Here is a 21,654-nt window from a genome sequence, read left to right as displayed (position 1 = left end):
CAGACGGAAGGGCTGATAGCTGACAACACACCACACTATAGCAGACGGAAGGGCTGATACTATACTATAGCAGAGACGGAAGGGCTGATAGCTGACAACACACCACACTATAGCAGACGGAAGGGCTGATAGCTGACAACACACCATACTATAGCAGACGGAAGGGCAGATGCTGACAACACACCACACTATAGCAGACGGAAGGTCAGACAACTGACAACACACCACACTATAGCAGACGGAAGGGCAGACAACTGACAACACACCACACTATAGCAGACGGAAGGGCAGACAGCTGACAACACACCACACTATAGCAGACGGAAGGGCAGGCAACTGACTGACTGACTGAGTTTGGTTTTACGCTGCTTTTAGCAATATTCCAGCAACATCACGGCGGGGGACACCAGAAATGGGCTTCACATTGTACCCATGTGGGGATTCAACACACCATCTATAGCAGGTCTTCGGCATGACGAGCCAACGCTTTAACCACTAGGCTACCCCACCGCCCGCAGGCAACTGACAACACACCATACTATAGCAGATGGAAGGGCAGGCAACTGACAACACACCACACATCATAGCAGACGGAAGGGCAGACAACTGACAACACACCATACTATAGCAGACGGAAGGGCAGGCAACTGACAACACACCACACTATAGCAGACGGAAGGGCAGGCAACTGACAACAGACAACTGACAACACACCACACTATAGCAGACGGAAGGTCAGACAACTGACAACACACCACACTAAAGCAGACGGAAGGGCAGGCAACTGACAACACATCACACTATAGCAGACGGAAGGGCAGACAACTGACAACACACCACACTATAGCAGACGGAAGGGCAGACAACTGACAACACACCACACTATAGCAGACGGAAGGGCAGGCAACTGACAACACACCACACTATAGCAGACGGAAGGGCAGACAACTGACAACACACCACACTATGCTCTGAGACCACACTATAGCAGACGGAAGGGCAGACAACTGACAACACACCATGAATCCAGTTAGAAATGAAAGACACAATGAACAAATTAGAAAATATTTACTTTGATATTTCACTGCTGTTACAAAAATGGAACAGAACATCAGCATAATAAAGGGTGATGGATTGTAACAGCTTCACATTGTCTTGTCTTCATGCTGACTCCAATACACAGCAGTACAGTCTGACACACATTGTGTTGATGTGTTGACTTGTCTTCACACTGACTCTAGTACACAGCAGTACAGTCTGACGCACATTGATGTTGATGTGTTGACTTGTCTTGTCTTCACACTGACTCCAGTACACAGCAGTACAGTCTGACACACATTGTGTTGATGTGTTGACTTGTCTTCACACTGACTCCAGTACACAGCAGTACAGTCTGACACACATTGTGTTGATATGTTGACTTGACTTCACACTGACTCCAGTAATGTAGTCTGTACACAGGCAATCGACTCTGAAAGGTTTCAGTTGCCTGGCATTCTTGCTGGCTCAGGTATTGAACAGTACAGACACAAGGTGACAGACATTAACAGGTTCATCAGCTTTTCAATGAAATGGAAAGATTTAAGATCACCCACCTATTTCCACAATATCCCCGTCTAGTAGCATTGCAAAACACAAGAGCAAAAAGCTTCCTTCAAGGTAAGTAACTATAAAAGACAGGTGTTCACCAACTTCAAAACCGCTGTGTCACTGACAAACATAACTTGCATGATGTCATTCAAACCAAATTTGTGAAGCGGTCTAGCTGATTCTTACCAACTATTTATTACTGCCGTCAGTAACCTACACAATTAGTGTGCACCCCAGTATAAGAACCAGGTCGGGTAAGATATAGTGCTTAGAGTGGACAGTGTTCTGATACATATTTGCTGTGTATTTTCAACCAGAAAACACATATAATCACATATTCAGTTCTAGATGCTAAATACAGTGATTAAAGTATTTGTCATGTAAACGAGAGAAACATGAGGGCAATCTAAAAGCAACCTGGCACATCTGTTTTTATAGAATATTCGGTGTCTATTTTACAAATACACATAGTATATCAATACACTACTATGGTAACTGGTTACCATGGTTACTATGGTAACATGAAATAGTGTTGTATCATTTTGATTTGTCCGTGTCTTGGAAGACGTGCACATTCTACACTGTGTAATACTGGGGAGGAAGTACTCATAAGGCACAGCCAAAAAACAAAGAATATTGATACAGCACATCTCTGGTGGGTGTCTTCTTACTGCTCTCTACAAGTAAAACACAAATAAACAATCCATTTTTGACCAAGATTTGTGTAATTCATAAAAATGTATTTGGATTTCACTGACAGGTTTTCACAGACCTGGTATATTTCATAAAAATCTGTCCCAACTCGGGTTGCACTTTCTAGATTTGCTTCTTTGATTGACCAGAGGGGCTTCATTAATAATTGGCCTCATGGCCTAAACTGATCTCAACAAACTCTGGTATATCTGCATTAAACACATCCAATGTTTCCCTAAAACAATATTTACATTCATATCTGCCATATATGTTCAGTTAAACTTACACATGTGACATGATAGAAAATGTACACCATCTGTACAATGTGTAACACAAAAACAAGATCGATGTTATTTTAACAGTATGTTCTTTAATTTGTTTTTTAATTTCATGATAATTTTTGTTGTCTTAATTTGGATTTAGATGTAAGAATATTGACATAAACAAGATCACACATTTTGATCATCATAACTATGGTGGTTTCTGAGGAGATCATGAAATCAACATAAAAACAAATTACCATTATGAGCTGAGACATTCGCACCATAACATCACAATGACAGTCTCAATACAGAATAAGAGTGAGTGAGTTTAGTTTTACGCCGTACTCAGCAATATTCCAGCTATATGGCGGTGGTCTGTAAATAATCAAGTCTGGACCAGACAATCAAGTGATCAACAGCAGGAGCATCAACCTGCGCAATTGGGAACCGATGACATGTGTCAACCAAGCCAGCGTGCCTGACCACCCGATCCCATTAGTCGCCTCTTACGACAAGCATGGGTTACTGAAGATTCATTCTAACCCAGACCTTCACGGGTCACAGAATAAGAAGTATGAGCCAGAATTTAGGAAGAGTTACCACTCACTACTGTCAATGATGTAGTCCTAAAGATCGCCAGAGCTATCAATTTTCCAGTGACTATGGATAATTTTGACAACAATCATGACTGTGAACAAGGCCTCCAACTTGTACCTGTAATGTGACCTGTGAGCGAAATAGCCACTCGCCCGCTGGCCCGTGGCTAGTAAAACTCCAGTTAGGCCAGTAAATCTCCACAGTCACTGGCCCGGCTGGCTAGTGAATTTTCATGGGGTCATTTTGTAAATATATCACTCTCTCTGACTTGCTAAGTTAATACACATTTAAATCATGCAAGATTATGCCCTGATAACAATGTTCATCATATTAGCAGCTTAAGATGAAACTCATGTCATGCCGACAATATCTTATTCTCATCTATTTTTGTAGTCTTTTGCTTAGTTTCTACATTCAAATAGCGGGCTAGTGAATTATTTTGAGGTCTAGTAACATTCAGGCTTAGCAAGCCCGACTGGCTAGCAAACTTTGGAAGCCATTTCGCACATGAATGTGACAGGTAACAATGCAGACTAACCATAGATTACAGCATTAACAGACACCAGGAACCAATTCCGACTAGCCTGCAAGTTAATTTCTCACAAGTTGCATATCAAGTTACTACATTTTAGAGAAATCTACTTGACCTCATAATCTGTACAGTGCAAATCTGGAGCATGTTGATGAGAATAAAAGACAAAGATAAGATTATTGTTGTGAAATGTAGCACTCTGCAACAGTCAAGTCTGGACCAGTGACTCATATCATGAGCAATAATCTATGCTGTCAGGTCATGATGACCCTCAATAATCTATGCTGTCAGGTCATGATAACCCTCAATAATCTATGCTGTCAGGTCATGATGACCCTCAATAATCTATGCTGTCAGGTCATGATGACCCTCAATAATCTATGCTGTCAGGTCATGATGACCCTCAATAATCTATGCTGTCAGGTCATGATGACCCTCAATAATCTACGCTGTCAGGTCATGATGACCCTCAATAAACCCCAGTCACTAAATTCATTAAATGAGATTGGTTTTAATCTGCTTTGAACTGTGAATCAATGAGATGATGATGAATCAGTTTGATGTTAGAGGAAGGCAACCCATTCACTGACACAACAAGCACAGGTTGACGATTTCCAAAATGTAATCCGACAGGAAGCAAAATTAAGAACAATTTGACAAACACTGGACAGGCTCTACTTATTTAACACATAGATGATGAAAAACACATCATCAGAACTCCACAGGTTATTGACCATTCAATCTGTTAAGACTTATGTTATGGACATGAAATAATGCAAACAAACACAAATATTCAGCGAACACCCATTTCATTTTCTTTGGTTACTGACTGGGTATTCCTCCAGAGAATATTCTCAGTATTTCTTGATGCAGGAGCCTACACTGGCTCATAGAGGATCATGTGGTCACCATGACGACATTCTCTTCTCTGTACCGTGGCAGCATGGGTTGTTGATCACACCATCTACTGTCTGTTTGGTGGTATCAGGGTTGACTATTACAGGTCACCATGACGACATTCTCTTCTCTGTACCGTGGCAGCATGGGTTGTTGATCACACCATCTACTGTCTATTTGGTGGTATCAGGGTTGACTATTATAGGCCTCCATCATACAGATGGAATATTACTGACCATGACACAAAGCAACATTCACTTCCTTGTGAGTTATCAAGTCTGCAGAGAAATGCCAGACTGATTTGTTTCCACTTTCATAAAAACAAACTGGTGGTGTATCTGTGATCAAAGTAATAATTACAGTGTTGTTTTACAAAATAACAATATTATGAACATGATTTGTAAGAATAACAACTATCCTTTCTACTTTTGTATTTGCCTCACATAACTGATCAATAATCATCTTGACAAAGATGGACACACAAACCTTCATAAGTTACTTCTATGACAACAATTGTGTCAAACTCATTAACTTCTAAATATCATAGAATGTATAATACTACACTGTAAGATGTACCATTCCATTATTGAACAGCTTCAGTAAGACAGCTGTGGAAATCAGCTGGGTGACTATATTCCGCCTCCTGTGTTGCAGTTCACCAAGCAGTCTCCCCTGAGAAACACAAGTCAGTTCTTGAGCACACACTTTGCATCCTGCCTCAAGGCTGGAACTTGACAATGTTGTTCAAAAGATGCCTTAATAACATATACCACTAAAACCAATGCTTCTGCTCCACATGATTGCTTGTGGACAGTCTTATCACTGTGTCTTTGTGACCATCAAAACAGCTGATGGCACCAAACCTGAAAAATAAAACAAAATATGAGACATGCCATCACGGAAATCCACACTCGCATTGAAGTGAAAAAGTAGAGCCACAAGGCACCAGAAATTTTACAGAAATATTAACTTGGATCAGAATGGTCATAATAGGGTAAAGAAATAATAGAACACGTTACACTGAAGATATTGTCAGGTATGTTCATTCAGCCACACAATGAAAGATACGTTGTTACCATGAACCCACCTAATGTATCTAGCGGCTTCTCCATGTCGTCACTAGAGAAGACCTTGCGGGGGAATGATGTCATGAGGGAGAAGGGTCCAGCGCCGTCGGACCGGTTCATCTCGATGTACAGACGCACTGCAGCAAGAGGTTCCTTGGCCTTGAAGGTTTGGGTCAGTGCCTGGCCATTGGTCAGGCGGATCTGTCAACACAAGTAGCAACAGTGTAAAAGAAAACTTGATTGCAGACGAAACAGGTATAGAATGCATATGACTAAATCCTAGGGTCAAGCTTGGTTTACCAAGTGATAAGCTAGCAATGTGACATTAGCAGATGCTAAATGCTGGTGGTGAAAGTTCTCTCACTGTGGAACGTACCTGTAGCCTGCAGGTGTCATACTCCTTGGGGGCTGCTGCTGCGGTGGTTGTCTGTGTGGCAGCAGGGGGTGACGCTGCTGCTGGTGTAGATTCCTGGCTGGTCTTGCCAAACTACAATCAGTCCATAGTGTACAAGCATCACAATCCCTCTCAACACACAATCTTGCGTTAATACAGTCAGTGTATAGTGTACAAGCATCACAATCCCTCTCAACACACAATCTCACGATAATACAGTCAGTGTATAGTGTACAAGCATCACAATCCCTCTCAACACACAATCTCACGATAATACAGTCAGTGTATAGTGTACAAGCATCACAATCCCTCTCAACACACAATCTCACGATAATACAGTCAGTGTATAGTGTACAAGCATCACAATCCCTCTCAACACACAATCTCACGATAATACAGTCAGTGTATAGTGTACAAGCATCACCTCTCAATCACTCTCATACACACAATCTCATCACAATAATACAGTCAGTGTATAGTGTACAAGCATCACAATCCCTCTCAACACACAATCTCACGATAATACAGTCAGTGTATAGTGTACAAGCATCACAATCCCTCTCAACACACAATCTCACGATAATACAGTCAGTGTATAGTGTACAAGCATCACAATCCCTCTCAACACACAATCTCTCAACGATAATACAGTCAGTGTATAGTGTACAAGCATCACAATCCCTCTCAACACACAATCTCATAATAATACAGTCGGTGTATAGTGTACAAGCATCACAATCCCTCTCAACACACAATCTCACGATAATACAGTCAGTGTATAGTGTACAAGCATCACAATCCTCTCAACACACAATCTCACGATAATACAGTCAGTGTATAGTGTACAAGCATCACAATCCTCTCAACACACAATCTCACGATAATACAGTCAGTGTATAGTGTACAAGCATCACAATCCTCTCTCAACACAATCTCACGATAATACAGTCAGTGTATAGTGTACAAGCATCACAATCCCTCTCAACACACAATCTCACAATAATACAGTCAGTGTATAGTGTACAAGCATCACAATCCCTCTCAACACACAATCTCACGATAATACAGTCAGTGTATAGTGTACAAGCATCACAATCCCTCTCAACACACAATCTCAATAATACAGTCAGTGTATAGTGTACAAGCATCAACAATCCTCTCAATAGTGTACAAAGCACACAATCTCACGATATTACAATCTCACGTAATACAATCAGTATAGTGTACAAGCATCACAATCCCTCTCAACACACAATCTCCTCTCAATAATACAGTCAGTGTATAGTGTACAAGCATCACAATCCCTCTCAACACAATCTCACGATAATACAGTCAGTGTATAGTGTACAAGCATCACAATCCTCTCAACACACAATCTCACGATAATACAGTCAGTCATGTATAGTGTACAAGCATCACAATCCTCTCTCAACACACAATCTCACGATAATACAGTCAGTGTATAGTGTACAAGCATCACAATCCTCTCAACACACAATCTCACGATAATACAGTCAGTGTATAGTGTACAAGCATCACAATCCCTCTCAACACACAATCTCACGATAATACAGTCAGGTGTATAGTGTACAAGCATCACAATCCCTCTCAACACACAATCTCCGATGATATACAGTCAGTGTAGTGTACAAGCATCACAATCCCTCTCAACACACAATCTCTCACGATAATACAGTCAGTGTATAGTGTACAAGCATCACAATCCTCTCAACACAATCAATCTCTATTAATCAGGTGTATAGTGTACAAGCATCACAATCCTCTCAACACACAATCTCAATAATACAGTCGGTGTATAGTGTACAAGCATCACAATCCCTCTCAACACACAATCTCGCGATAATACAGTCAGTGTATAGGTGTACAAGCATCACAATCCTCTCAACACACAATCTCACGATAATACAGTCGGTGTATAGTGTACAAGCATCACAATCCTCTCTCTCTCTCAATACAATCACACACAATCTCTCACGATAATACAGTCAGTGTATAGTGTACAAGCATCACAATCCTCTCAACACACAATCTAATACAGTTCAAGTGTATGATCACAATCCTCTCAACACACAATCAGTCAGTATAGTGTACAAGCATCACAATCCTCTCAACACACAATCTCACGTCGGTGTTATACAGTCAGTGTATAGTGTACAAGCATCACAATCCTCTCAACACACAATCTCACGATAATACAGTCAGTGTATAGTGTACAAGCATCACAATCCTCTCAACACACAATCTTAACGATAATACAGTCAGTGTATAGTGTACAATCCTCTCAACACAATCACAATCCTCTCAACACACATCTCTCAACGATAATACAGTCAGTGTATATGGTGTACAAGCATCACAATCCTCTCAACACACAATCTCACGATAAATACAGTCAGTGTATAGTGTACAAGCATCACAATCCTCTCAACACACAATCTCGCAATAATACAGTCAGTGTATAGTGTACAAGCATCACAATCCTCTCAATCAATCTCTCCGATAATACAGTCAGGTGTATAGTGTACAAGCATCACAATCCTCTCAACACACAATCTCACGATAATACAGTCAGTGTATAGTGTACAAGCATCACAATCCTCTCAACACACAATCTCACGATAATACAGTCAGTGTATAGTGTACAAGCATCACAATCCCTCTCAACACACAATCTCACGATAATACAGTCAGTGTATAGTGTACAAGCATCACAATCCCTCTCAACACACAATCTCACGATAATACAGTCAGTGTATAGTGTACAAGCATCACAATCCTCTCAACACACAATCTCACGATAATACAGTCAGTGTATAGTGTACAAGCATCACAATCCCTCTCAACACACAATCAGTCATCACAATCCCTCTCAACACACAATCTCAGATAATACAGTCAGGTGTATAGTGTACAAGCATCACAATCCCTCTCAACACACAATCTCACGATAATACAGTCAGTGTATAGTGTACAAGCATCACAATCCTCTCAACACACAATCTCAATCGAATAATACAGTCAGTGTATAGTGTACAAGCATCACAATCCCTCTCAACACACAATCTCACGATAATACAGTCAGTGTATAGTGTACAAGCATCACAATCCCTCTCAACACACAATCTCACGATAATACAGTCAGTGTATAGTGTACAAGCATCACAATCCTCTCAACACACAATCTCACGATAATACAGTCAGTGTATAGTGTACAAGCATCACAATCCCTCTCAACACACAATCTCACGATAATACAGTCAGTGTATAGTGTACAAGCATCACAATCCCTCTCAACACACAATCTCACGATAATACAGTCAGTGTATAGTGTACAAGCATCACAATCCTCTCAACACACAATCTCACGATAATACAGTCAGTGTATAGTGTACAAGCATCACAATCCCTCTCAACACACAATCTCACGATAATACAGTCAGTGTATAGTGTACAAGCATCACAATCCCTCTCAACACACAATCTCACGATAATACAGTCAGTGTATAGTGTACAAGCATCACAATCCCTCTCAACACACAATCTCACGATAATACAGTCAGTGTATAGTGTACAAGCATCACAATCCCTCTCAACACACAATCTCACGATAATACAGTCAGTGTATAGTGTACAAGCATCACAATCCCTCTCAACACACAATCTCACGATAATACAGTCAGTGTATAGTGTACAAGCATCACAATCCCTCTCAACACACAATCTCGCGATAATACAGTCAGTGTATAGTGTACAAGCATCACAATCCCTCTCAACACACAATCTCGCAATAATACAGTCAGTGTATAGTGTACAAGCATCACAATCCCTCTCAACACACAATCTCACGATAATACAGTCAGTGTATAGTGTACAAGCATCACAATCCCTCTCAACACACAATCTCACGATAATACAGTCAGTGTATAGTGTACAAGCATCACAATCCCTCTCAACACACAATCTCACGATAATACAGTCAGTCAGTGTATAGTGTACAAGCATCACAATCCCTCTCAACACACAATCTCTCAACATCAATAATACAGTCAGTGTATAGTGTACAAGCATCACAATCCCTCTCAACACACAATCTCACGATAATACAGTCAGTGTATAGTGTACAAGCATCACAATCCCTCTCAACACACAATCTCACGATAATACAGTCAGTGTATAGTGTACAAGCATCACAATCCCTCTCAACACACAATCTCACGATAATACAATCAGTGTATAGTGTACAAGCATCACAATCCCTCTCAACACACAATCTCACGATAATACAGTCAGTGTATAGTGTACAAGCATCACAATCCCTCTCAACACACAATCTCACGATAATACAGTCAGTGTATAGTGTACAAGCATCACAATCCCTCTCAACACACAATCTCACGATAATACAGTCAGTGTATAGTGTACAAGCATCACAATCCCTCTCAACACACAATCTCACGATAATACAGTCAGTGTATAGTGTACAAGCATCACAATCCCTCTCAACACACAATCTTCAATAATACAGTCAGTGTATAGTGTACAAGCATCACAATCCCTCTCAACACACAATCTCACGATAATACAGTCAGTGTATAGTGTACAAGCATCACAATCCCTCTCAACACACAATCTCGCAATAATACAGTCAGTGTATAGTGTACAAGCATCACAATCCCTCTCAACACACAATCTCGCATTAATAGAATCAGTCCATAGTGTACAAGCATCACAGCAACACTGAACACACGGTCTCGCGGCTATATAATCACACTAATCTTTCATTAATATTTCACATCGGCACATCAGCAATAATTCCTACAGAAACATAGGGCCACAATTGTCTGCAGCTCACTTCAGTTATGGAGAAATATATGTACCCATGTTTGAAGTTGTACAAGACATCTTCAAGTTCTTTTTAGACATGTTAGAAATACGGTAACTAGGACCATGATACAAAGTTTCACCATCACAGGATTTGCAGTTTCAGAGGACACTAGATAAATGTTGTGTGAAGTTCAAAGGTTTTAGTTCAATGAAAGCATGCCAAATATTGTCTTGTAAGTTATTAGGTATACAACATACATGTTACACACAGCAATAGTTGTTTAAATAACAAAGTGTCATCTCCATAGGCTTTTCAGAAAATGTATAAAAATATAAACATTAATGATTGACGGACACCTGGAGGACAGACAACACCAGGACACAAACTCACTTGACTTCTTAATACGGTTATCTAGAAAGCTATTAAATTCAGGGTAAGATAACTGAACAAATTAATTGACCATCCACTACAGGATCTAAGGAATTTCAATTTGTGAACAGTACACAAATATATCAGAGGAGTATCTAGGATTTGACACCAAGAGCACCTGGCAAGGACATTGAAAGAGGCGGTCCAAAATTGTGAAATTTCTTAAAAGTTCTTATTTCCTTAGACTGAGAGATATTTTAACAATGCATCTAATGCAATGACTTAACACCACCAGTAACTGTGAAAGTATTTCCCTTGTATTAAAAAGAACTACCCTTGTATTGACCAGAAGTAAAGTGATACTTTTATAGTCATGGTAATTATTATATTAACATGAAATTTCAAATGTTTAACCACAATTTGGAAACTACAACAATAATTTGATTCAGCCTGGGTCTGATAACCTCCTCTGAAAATGCTTATGTACCGGTATATATCCCTGGAAATAACTAAGTAAGCACACTGTCATAGGTGGGTTTGTGGAGGAGCCAGCAGGTTAACACATGGAGAGGGAGATGGCATACATATGTCAGGCTTACCTTGGCAGCCCTGTCAGCTTTGTCCTTGGCTATCTGCTGTCTCACACGCTCTCTGAAACAAAACGAAAACAGTACAAGGGAGGCAACTCACAAGTACAGACACACTGTCAGAATTTTGTATATTCATTACTAGACTGAAACAACAGCACTACCCTGAGCTTAAATGGACACCAAGTTCTTGATAACTCCTCAGGCCAAAACTGTTTGAGTCTGCTTGCACAAATTTCATATCAGCATCATTTTCAGTCTTGGGTGAGTGAGTGAGTGTAGTTTTATGCAGCACTCAGCAATATTCCAGCTATATGGCGGTGGTCTGTACATAATTGAGTCAGACAATCCAGTGGCCAATAGCATGAGCATCAATCTACGCAATTGGGATACGATAACATGTGTTAATCAGGTCAGCAAGCCTGACCACCCAATCCTGTTAGTCTCCACTTACGACAAGCATGGGTTACTGAAGATTCAATTCTAACCCAGATGTTCATGCTGATTTTACTATACCATAACACATTTTATTACACTAGTGGATAGAGTTTAAGACAGCAAACTGCCTGACCTAGAATGTCTGTCATCTACAATACACAACAGTGAACTATGTTTGTTGAGAAGTTGCTACAATCTTGTATGACAGTGTCTAAGTTTCACATATGGCAGTAACTCCAAGTTCTCGAGCGGGTAGAACAAGACTGTAACGTAGTTTTATATCCTTTAGCATACTGACTTTATTAATCATGTGACCATGCACAATATTCCAGACTTTATACACAGCAAAATATACAAGAGTATGTAGCCATTTGAGGCAATGTTTCAAATGAACACATCATGCAGCTTAAGTTAACTAATTGTTTTTGGTTAGCATTTTGATTTAAGAGGAAGAAAAATCATTGTTATTGGTGAAGGGAAGCAACTGTGTGGGCATGTCTTCTGCTCACCTGGCCTGCTTCTCTTCCATTTTCTCTCGCCTTCTTTGTTCTGCTATCTTCTTTATCTCCTCTTCCTCAATCCTGTCAGCATAATTAAAACACAGGATACTTGTTATTGATTGTCAATGGAATACGAACATGATCATGTATAAGATCACATAAGTTTACTTACGTAATCACAAGACATTTTGAATAAAATGCAAAGCTTGCAACATTTAGGATAATATCCATGTAACACATGTTATATTTGGGATTACACTTTCTCAGCATAGGATGGCTGTGACCTTCACCTGTCTATTCACATGTACCCTGACCTACAGTTGTGACCTACACATAGACGAGGAAAACCCCAGTTGTAAGCTGTGGCCTACATGTATCTATTCACATAAACCCATGTAACATCTGTAACCTACATGTACCTATTCACATAAACCCAGGTGTAACCTGTGGCCTACATATATCTATTCACATAAACCCAGGTTACATCTGTAACCTACATGTACCTATTCACATAAACCCAGGTGTAACCTGTGGCCTACATGTATCTATTCACATAAACCCAGGTTACATCTGTAACCTACATGTACCTATTCACATAAACCCAGGTGTAACCTGTGGCCTACATGTATCTATTCACATAAACCCAGGTTACATCTGTAACCTACATGTACCTATTCACATAAACCCAGGTGTAACCTGTGGCCTACATGTATCTATTCACATAAACCCAGGTTACATCTGTAACCTACATGTACCTATTCACATAAACCCAGGTGTAACCTGTGGCCTACATGTACCTATTCACATAAACCCAGGTTACATCCGTAACCTACATGTACCTATTCACATAAACCCAGGTGTTAGCTGTGGCCTATATGTATCTATTCACATAAAACCAAGTGTACAGCTGTAACCGGTACCCTGTAACCTACATGCATCTATTCACATAAACCTAGGTTACATCTGTAACCTACATGTATCTGAAACATTCTGACAATCTGCATGTTATGTTTTTGTTTTCATTGTAACCAAGGGAAAAGTTAGAAATGAGGAGAAGCACCATCATCGTTGTGTGTGAGTTGGCTTCACGCATGGCATCACACTTAGGGTAACTATAAAACATTGTGTTGAATGTAGGAAATCATTTGAACACACCCATTTTTATTTCACTAGTTTTTGTTTCGATACTCTTCCCATGCATGTTCTGACACTTATGGGCAAGTGTATGCAAGGAGTAGATGAACAGATCTCTCACAGTGGGAGAACAAGATACACAGTGTCAAATCTGAGCTTGGCTTTGTTTACATTTCAAACAAGTGGTCCTTTCCCAGCGCGATATTCATTTTCAGACCTGATATATTTCGCTAGATTTTTCTGAGATGTTGGTGACAAAGTCCTTTTGTCATTATATTTAGAACTGTATGAGGAATTCAGGAATTTGTGTGAGGAAGCTGGTTTTGAATTATAGTTGTGATGTAGCAGGCGAAACATAACCAACATACATGTGATGTGATTTTACAAATATGGCCTTAAGTTCACTTCAATGTTCCTGTTTGTGTATATTTCCATATTCCATAACATTCTTAGTGATTCTCAGTTCATTGCCGATGTTTCAGAATTGACATTGGAGATTTGATCAAACAACAACAAAAACAACATTCAAATTCAGACATACACTAAATTACGCAAAATGCAGTGAATGGCGATTTAGTCATGTTTAAAAAACATGAGTTATTAACACATCAAGCTGACATGTTCAAGTCCTGCCCAGAGGCATATGGCATTGGTAGCTGACAAGATGCTCGTACTTCTGCTTGGCCAGACCCAGTTCCTTGTTTGTGGTGCGACGAGCCTTCTCCCTGGCGATCTGTTCCTTCTTTTCTTCCTCCTCCTTTGCCAGACGTCGCTGCTTCAATCTGTCCTGTAGACTGACAACAACATCATTCACTCATTAGTACACTGCCTTACAGACTGACAACATCACTTACTAGAACACTGGCCTACAGACTGACATCACTTACTAGAACACTGTCCTGTAGACTGACAACAACAGCATTCACTCATTAGTACACTGTCCTACAGACTGACATCACTTACTAGAACACTGGCCTACAGACTGACATCACTTACTAGAACACTGGCCTACAGACTGACATCACTTACTAGAACACTGGCCTACAGACTGACATCACTCACTTAAACACTGGCCTACAGACTGACAACATCACTTACTAGAACACTGGCCTACAGACTGACAACATCAATTACTAGAACACTGTCCTACAGACCGACAACATCACTTACTAGAACACTGGCCTACAGACTGACAACATCACTTACTAGAACACTGTCCTACAGACCGACAACATCACTTACTACAACACTGTCCGACAGACCGACAACATCACTTACTAGAACACTGTTCGACAGACTGACATCACTTACTAGAACACTGGCCTACAGACTGACATCACTTACTAGAACACTGTCCTACAGACTGACTATATCACTTACTAGAACACTGTCCTACAGACTGACATCATCACCTACTAGAACCCTGTCCTACAGATCAACAACATCACTTACTAGAACCCTGTCCGACAGACTGACAACATCACTTACTAGAACACTGGCCTACAGACTGACAACATCACTTACTAGAACACTGGCCTACAGACTGACAACATCACTCACTAGAACACTGGCCTACAGACTGACAACATCACTTACTAGAACACTGGCCTACAGACTGACAACATCACTTACTAGAACACTGTCCTGCAGACTGACAACATCACTTACTAAAAGACTGTCCTACAGACCGACAACATCACTTACTAGAACACCGTCCTACATACTGACATCACTTACTAGAACACTGGCCTACAGACCGACAACATCACTTACTACAACACTGTCCGACAGACCGACAACATCACTTACTAGAACACTGTTCCTACAGACTGACAACATCACTTACTACAACACTGGCCTACAGACTGACATCACTTACTAGAACACTGGCCTACAGACTGACAACATCACTTACTAGAACACTGGCCTACAGACTGACAACATCACTTACTAGAACACTGGCCTACAGACTGACAACATCACTTACTAGAACACTGGCCTACAGACTGACAACATCACTTACTACAACACTGGCCTACAGACTGACATCGCTTACTAGAACACTGGCCTACAGACTGACAACATCACTTACTACAACACTGGCCTACAGACTGACAACATCACTTACTAGAACACTGTCCTACATACTGACAACATCACTTACTAGAATACTGTCCTACAGACTGACATCACTTACTAGAACACTGGCCTACAGACTGACAACATCACTTACTAGAACACTGGCCTACAGACTGACAACATCACTTACTAGAACACTGTCCTACAGACCGACAACATCACTTACTAGAACACTGTCCTACATACCGACAACATCACTTACTAGAACACTGTCCTACAGACAGACATCACTTACTAGAACACTGTCCTGTAGAATGACATCACTTACTAGAACGCTGTCCTACAGGCTGACATCACTTACTAGAACACTGTCCTACAGGCTGACATCTCTTACTACAACACTGTCCTGTAGAATGACATCACTTACTAGAACACTGTCCTACCTGCTGACATCACTTACTAGAACACTGTCCTACCTGCTGACATCACTTACTAGAACACTGTCCTACCTGCTGACATCACTTACTAGAACACTGTCCTGTAGACTGACATCACTTACTAGAACACTGTCCTACAGACTGACATCACTCACTAGAACACTGTCCTACAGACTGACAACATCACTTACTAGTATTTAGATGTCAACCAACTATGAAGTTTAATAAGTATAATGGTTATCTGATAAAGTAATTCCCAGTATGTAATACATCTGACAGGAAGTTAAACTGAACATTGAGTTCATCAGTAAAGAGAGGACAAGTTTCAGAAAGCAGCTCTTGTTGGGTTAGGTTGTTAGTACAACCCACTGCAGACACTTTTGTCAACTCACTCCTGTAGCTTTTGTTTTTTCTCCTCCTCTGTGAGTGGTTTGATCTCCTCTGTGCTTTCAGAAAAGCTGGCATGCTGTGTGCGAGCTGCATGGGCCTGGGCGTCCAAACCTGACTTCAGCAACTTGCCACATCTGCAGTCAACATAAGGTGAACAATTCTTTGTTCAATCGAAGATATTAGGGATGCTTCATCTCGAATGCTTAAAACTTTGAAAAACATGTATTGTATGCTACTTATTTAAACTACCATTTGAATGAAATCTTGCATAAATTGTAGCGGAAGATTGTGGTCATTATATAATGTCATGTTGATGTATTTGATGACTGTTGTCATAACGATAACCGTGGAGACAAGGGTTAGAATTGGTCATCAGTAACCCATAAGAGGCGACTAACAGGATTGGGTGGTCAGACAATTGCATAGATGTGCTGTTGATCACTGGATTCTCTAGCCCAGACTCAATTATTTACAGACTGCCACCATATAGCTGGAATATTGCTGAGTGCGGCATAAAACGAAAGTCACTCACCCACTCATAACGAGGATGGGTATTAAGAAGCTTTCACGGTGGGCAATAAAACATCAATCACCATATGTGAGGCTTCTAGCATGTACAGTGAACATGTTATGGTATGACGTAACCCACTAGTCTTCCATGTTTAAATAGTTCAATAAGTATAATGTGGCAGCATAATTCATTGTTGAAAGTTGCTGTAACTGTATATAACAATGTAGTATAATATGTTTACACCTAATATACTCAGATACTCAGACAAATTGTATGCAAAGTGCAGACATTATTACCCCAGTTAACCCAAGTGGTCTGCAAGTAGCTAGAACGTTAACAGTCATTTCCCAACCAAAGTATCCATTCACTGCTGGGTGAACAGCAGACAATTTTGAAAAATAAATGGCTATGGTGAGGCCACATGTGCCACGAGTGTTTCTATTTAAGGTTCAGGAGAACACTGCGTTTAAACAATACTTAGTGGTCAGGAATATATTACTTTCTGGTGCAAGTAGTGAGTGAGTGAGTTTAGTTTTATGCCGCTTTTAGCAATATTCCAGCAACATCAAGGCAGGGGACACCAGAAATGGGCTTCACACATTGTACCCATGTGGGGAATCGAACCCGGGTCTTTGGCGTGATGAGCGAACCCTTTAACCACTAGGATACCCCACAGCTCCTGTGTAAGTAGCAGTGTGGTAGTAACTACATGTGTGTGCTTTTGGTGTCAAGGGTAACCAGGAATCTTCTAGATCTTGAACCTGAGTACTCACTCATCACACTTGAGTGACTTGGCCTCCATAGTTTCTCCATCTTGGGGTTGCGGACCCTCTCCCCCTGCAGTTGTGGGAGGGGCAGGGGGGCTCTGAAACCAACATCACATACTTACATACTGGTGCACAAACAAGACTGTTTCATGCATGGCATGACATTGAGGTTAAAACACTTATGTATTATGATGAGTTCTGTAATACTGTTTCCCTAGCATCGTAACAACCAGGGTCTTCAACAGGACAAGACCTCTGCTCACTGTATTGCTGAAAACTATTGTCCTTACCTTCTGTTTGACCAAGAATATTTCCCTTGGGAGCTTCGAAAGGTTCATCAATGTCTGCATCTCCTTCATGGGCAAACAACCTTCATAAGAAATGTATAGGAGTCAGTGACCGTACAGACATGTATCTAACTGGAATTTATTATGAAGTACTGGTATAGTTTAAATATTAATCTAAGGAATACGTGAAATAACTAATTTTTAAATTTAAGAAAACTATATATAATCTTTCTGTTTTGTATCAGTTCTTTATATGACTTTATGCTCTAAATGCCAATATCCCAAACTCAACAATGTTGGACAGGATCAATGCTTAGTCATCATTCTGGGCATATACACATTCCTCCTTGTGAGTGAGTAAATTTGGTTTTACACCACTTTTAGCAATATTCCAGCAATATCACGGCTGGGGACTCCAAAAATGGGTTTTACACAATGTACCCATGTGGGTGATCGAACCGGGTCTACTGCATGACGAGCGAACACTTTAACCACTAGGCTACCCTACCGCCCTCATCCCTGTGACTTGATGGTTGCATGGTATGATTGATATAAGTCATCCTTTCAGGTTATCTCACCAAGTCACTGAGTCTCATCACCCGGGTTGTTTGGTCACATCTTGCAATCGGTATTGGTTGCTAGACTAATTCTAATCTGGAATTCCTGAAACGTCATGCCATCATAGGTGAGTGAGTAAGTTTAGTTTTACGCCGCACTCATCAATATTCCAGCTATATGACGGCGGTCTGTAAATAATCGAGTCTGGACTAGACAATCCAGTGATCAACAGCATGAACATCGATCTACGCAATTGGGAACCGATGACATGTGTCAACCCACTCAGCGAGCCCGACCACCCAATCCCGTTAGTCGCCTCTTATGACAAGCATGGATTGCTGAATATCACTTCTAACCCGGACCTTCACGGGTCGCCATCATAGGTACTTGTGTCAATCACAATATATAGCATACAGCAAACAGTTTTACTTACCAATCCATAGCTAACTGAACTCCCTTATAATTGGTTTTAGCTAAGGCCCTTTGCCTGAAAATAACAAGAAGTTTATCAACTATTGTCAGACTCAGTTTGTTGAAAAGAAAGTAGTAACAATGCAATATTCAGCAGAGAGTGATATTATTTTTGGTTTTTTGGGGTGGTGGTTCATCACTGAAACTCATAAATATTCCCCTTACAGGACAGAAGTATGACCACCTGTAGTATTTGGTTGTCTCAACCAATCATGCTGTGTCCCTACTCTAACCTGGAATCTCCAAGCAGTACTGACATTGATGGTGGTCTACTGACCCAAATAATGATACCACATTAGTGAACATGGTGAAATGTGGATAAGCAGATACCAAATTTCAAAATTGTGGAAGCAGTATCATAAATTAAGATTCAGACCTCTTAAAAAAAAAAATAGATTCAGACCTCTTGGACAAATTGGAACCTTAGCATTTTAAGGAGTGATTACATACAGTTTCTGCTGATCAGTGAAATGGTTTCTTAACAGATTATATTTACAGTGTGTGGAAATACATTTCAGAGATGTTAAAAGCAGGGTCAAAGTGCAAACATCAAATATGGCTTCTTTGCAAATTTAACATCTTTACATGTGTAGGTTTGTAACTGTGTTATTTTCGTAACATTGACAGAGGTTGGGGACAGTCACACAGTAAATAAATACTAATTCAAAAATAAGTCTTAACAGTACATATGCTTTCCAAGTCTTTATATTTTGGAGAGCAATAATCATGACCACTGTTTGTATTTTATAGGTTTGATGTTATTTTACCTAGTCTAGACTTTGCTACAGATAAATAAGAGGTAGACATTCTTGAAGATTTTCAAGATCTTATCTATTTCTGACAGTCTACACTTTGGTAAACCTAACAACTGGCTGAAATTGCAAATACATTGATGTATTGATGATATTTCAAGTACGAAAATGAATGTGCAAAGGACACCTTAAAGTCAACAGCTATGTTATAAATTTGTCCTTTAAGTGACTGAATGGCTGATCTGATATGCCTTACTTCTCTTGGACTAATGTTGTGAACATTTTTCATTGTTTCTCACAGCGACGTTCTACTGGGATCAGCTGTAATTGTGTGGGAAACAATTTGATCATGCACGTTTTCATACATATGCTTTCCAAGTGTTTATCTTCCACAGAGCAATAACAAGACGTAACATTAACCGGTAAAATGCACAGGTTGATGGGAAATAAACTGTTATTGAGTTGTTTAATGGTTGATTTCATTCACCCAAATATGACGAGTTCGCATAGTTTGGACGATTTCAATCAAATTAAGGGTCTGCTGAAACTAGTCTCAGGCACTGATTTAAATCATATCATTAAATGGTGTCATCATTTAGTAATAACTATAACTATAGGGAACAATTAACATATAAAAACTGTAGAGACATTGTCAAAAGTTGAGTTATTTCTTTGTAACTAATTGTAGTTAAGTAATGTAACAGCATTGTTCGTGGCTAAAAAACATATAACGTGCCCTTTCAACTTCGCATGGTTCATAACTTCGAATCAGACACCGAGGATTCAGAAAATCTATCAAGTTAATTGTCACAGTATTTATTTATAATGGCCTCAAATCATACGCTTTGTTCCTCGAAAATCCCATTTCCATGAGTGTATCGACATCTGACGACATATTTGATTTAGCTGGATTATCACAAACGTTCCAAGTTTGGTATTAACTTTCCGGCAACAAGAGTTATCTCCCATGTATTATACTATTTCTACCTCCAAGCACTAAAGATTTCGATTGGGGAGATAATAACAAAAGTGACAGACCGTTCCTCTCTATTTGGTGTCAGCTGAACGTCCTCCTGATCTTGTATTGCTGTCTGCTCCTCTCTGTTACCTCACAGTCAGCCTCTCACCAGTGGCAGCGGATAGAGTAGCATTCCTTCAAGATGACACAATGGCCCCATGGATGTTACAGTTTGCATTTGGAGATCTTGTATGACAGTGCGGAAGTCGCATTTTCCCCTTTTTGTCAGAATATACATACCTGGTCACTTTAATGCCCGCAGAAGTATGCCTGATTATGTATCTGATAATGCAGCAAGTGAGCACGGGAAGTATTGTACTCAAAACACTAAACTTTCATTGGAGTACTTCAAACTCTTCTTAGTCTCAGAGCAGTCTCTGGTCCTATATGAGCCCACAGGGGCTTGTAACGTTACAAGCCCCTGTGTATGAGCCCTTTGCTTGTCAGTTGTGTGAATACTGACCAAAGGTATATAAA

General features: G+C 40.2%; 1 protein-coding gene across 1 annotated transcript; it reads right to left on the bottom strand.

The window, feature by feature from the left end:
* Positions 1-3,538: 3,538 nt before the first annotated feature.
* LOC124272896 (UBX domain-containing protein 1-like) lies at positions 3,539-21,118 on the bottom strand. Its single transcript, XM_046708120.1, has 11 exons — positions 21,002-21,118; positions 19,370-19,423; positions 18,382-18,461; positions 18,098-18,189; positions 16,816-16,947; positions 14,582-14,701; positions 12,783-12,854; positions 11,848-11,899; positions 6,016-6,126; positions 5,660-5,840; positions 3,539-5,435 (listed from the first exon to the last, which is right to left on the bottom strand). The coding sequence occupies exons 3-11, from the start codon at positions 18,448-18,450 to the stop codon at positions 5,392-5,394; spliced, it is 873 nt and encodes a 290-aa protein (XP_046564076.1). The 5' UTR covers positions 18,451-18,461; positions 19,370-19,423; positions 21,002-21,118; the 3' UTR covers positions 3,539-5,391.
* Positions 21,119-21,654: the final 536 nt, after the last annotated feature.

Source organism: Haliotis rubra, unplaced genomic scaffold (assembly GCF_003918875.1).
Source record: "Haliotis rubra isolate DU_JTF1 unplaced genomic scaffold, ASM391887v1 Scf174, whole genome shotgun sequence".
Taxonomy (NCBI): Eukaryota; Metazoa; Mollusca; class Gastropoda; order Lepetellida; family Haliotidae; genus Haliotis; species Haliotis rubra.
Note: the sequence above shows the minus strand (reverse complement) of the source record. Positions and strands in the feature narration are given on the sequence as shown.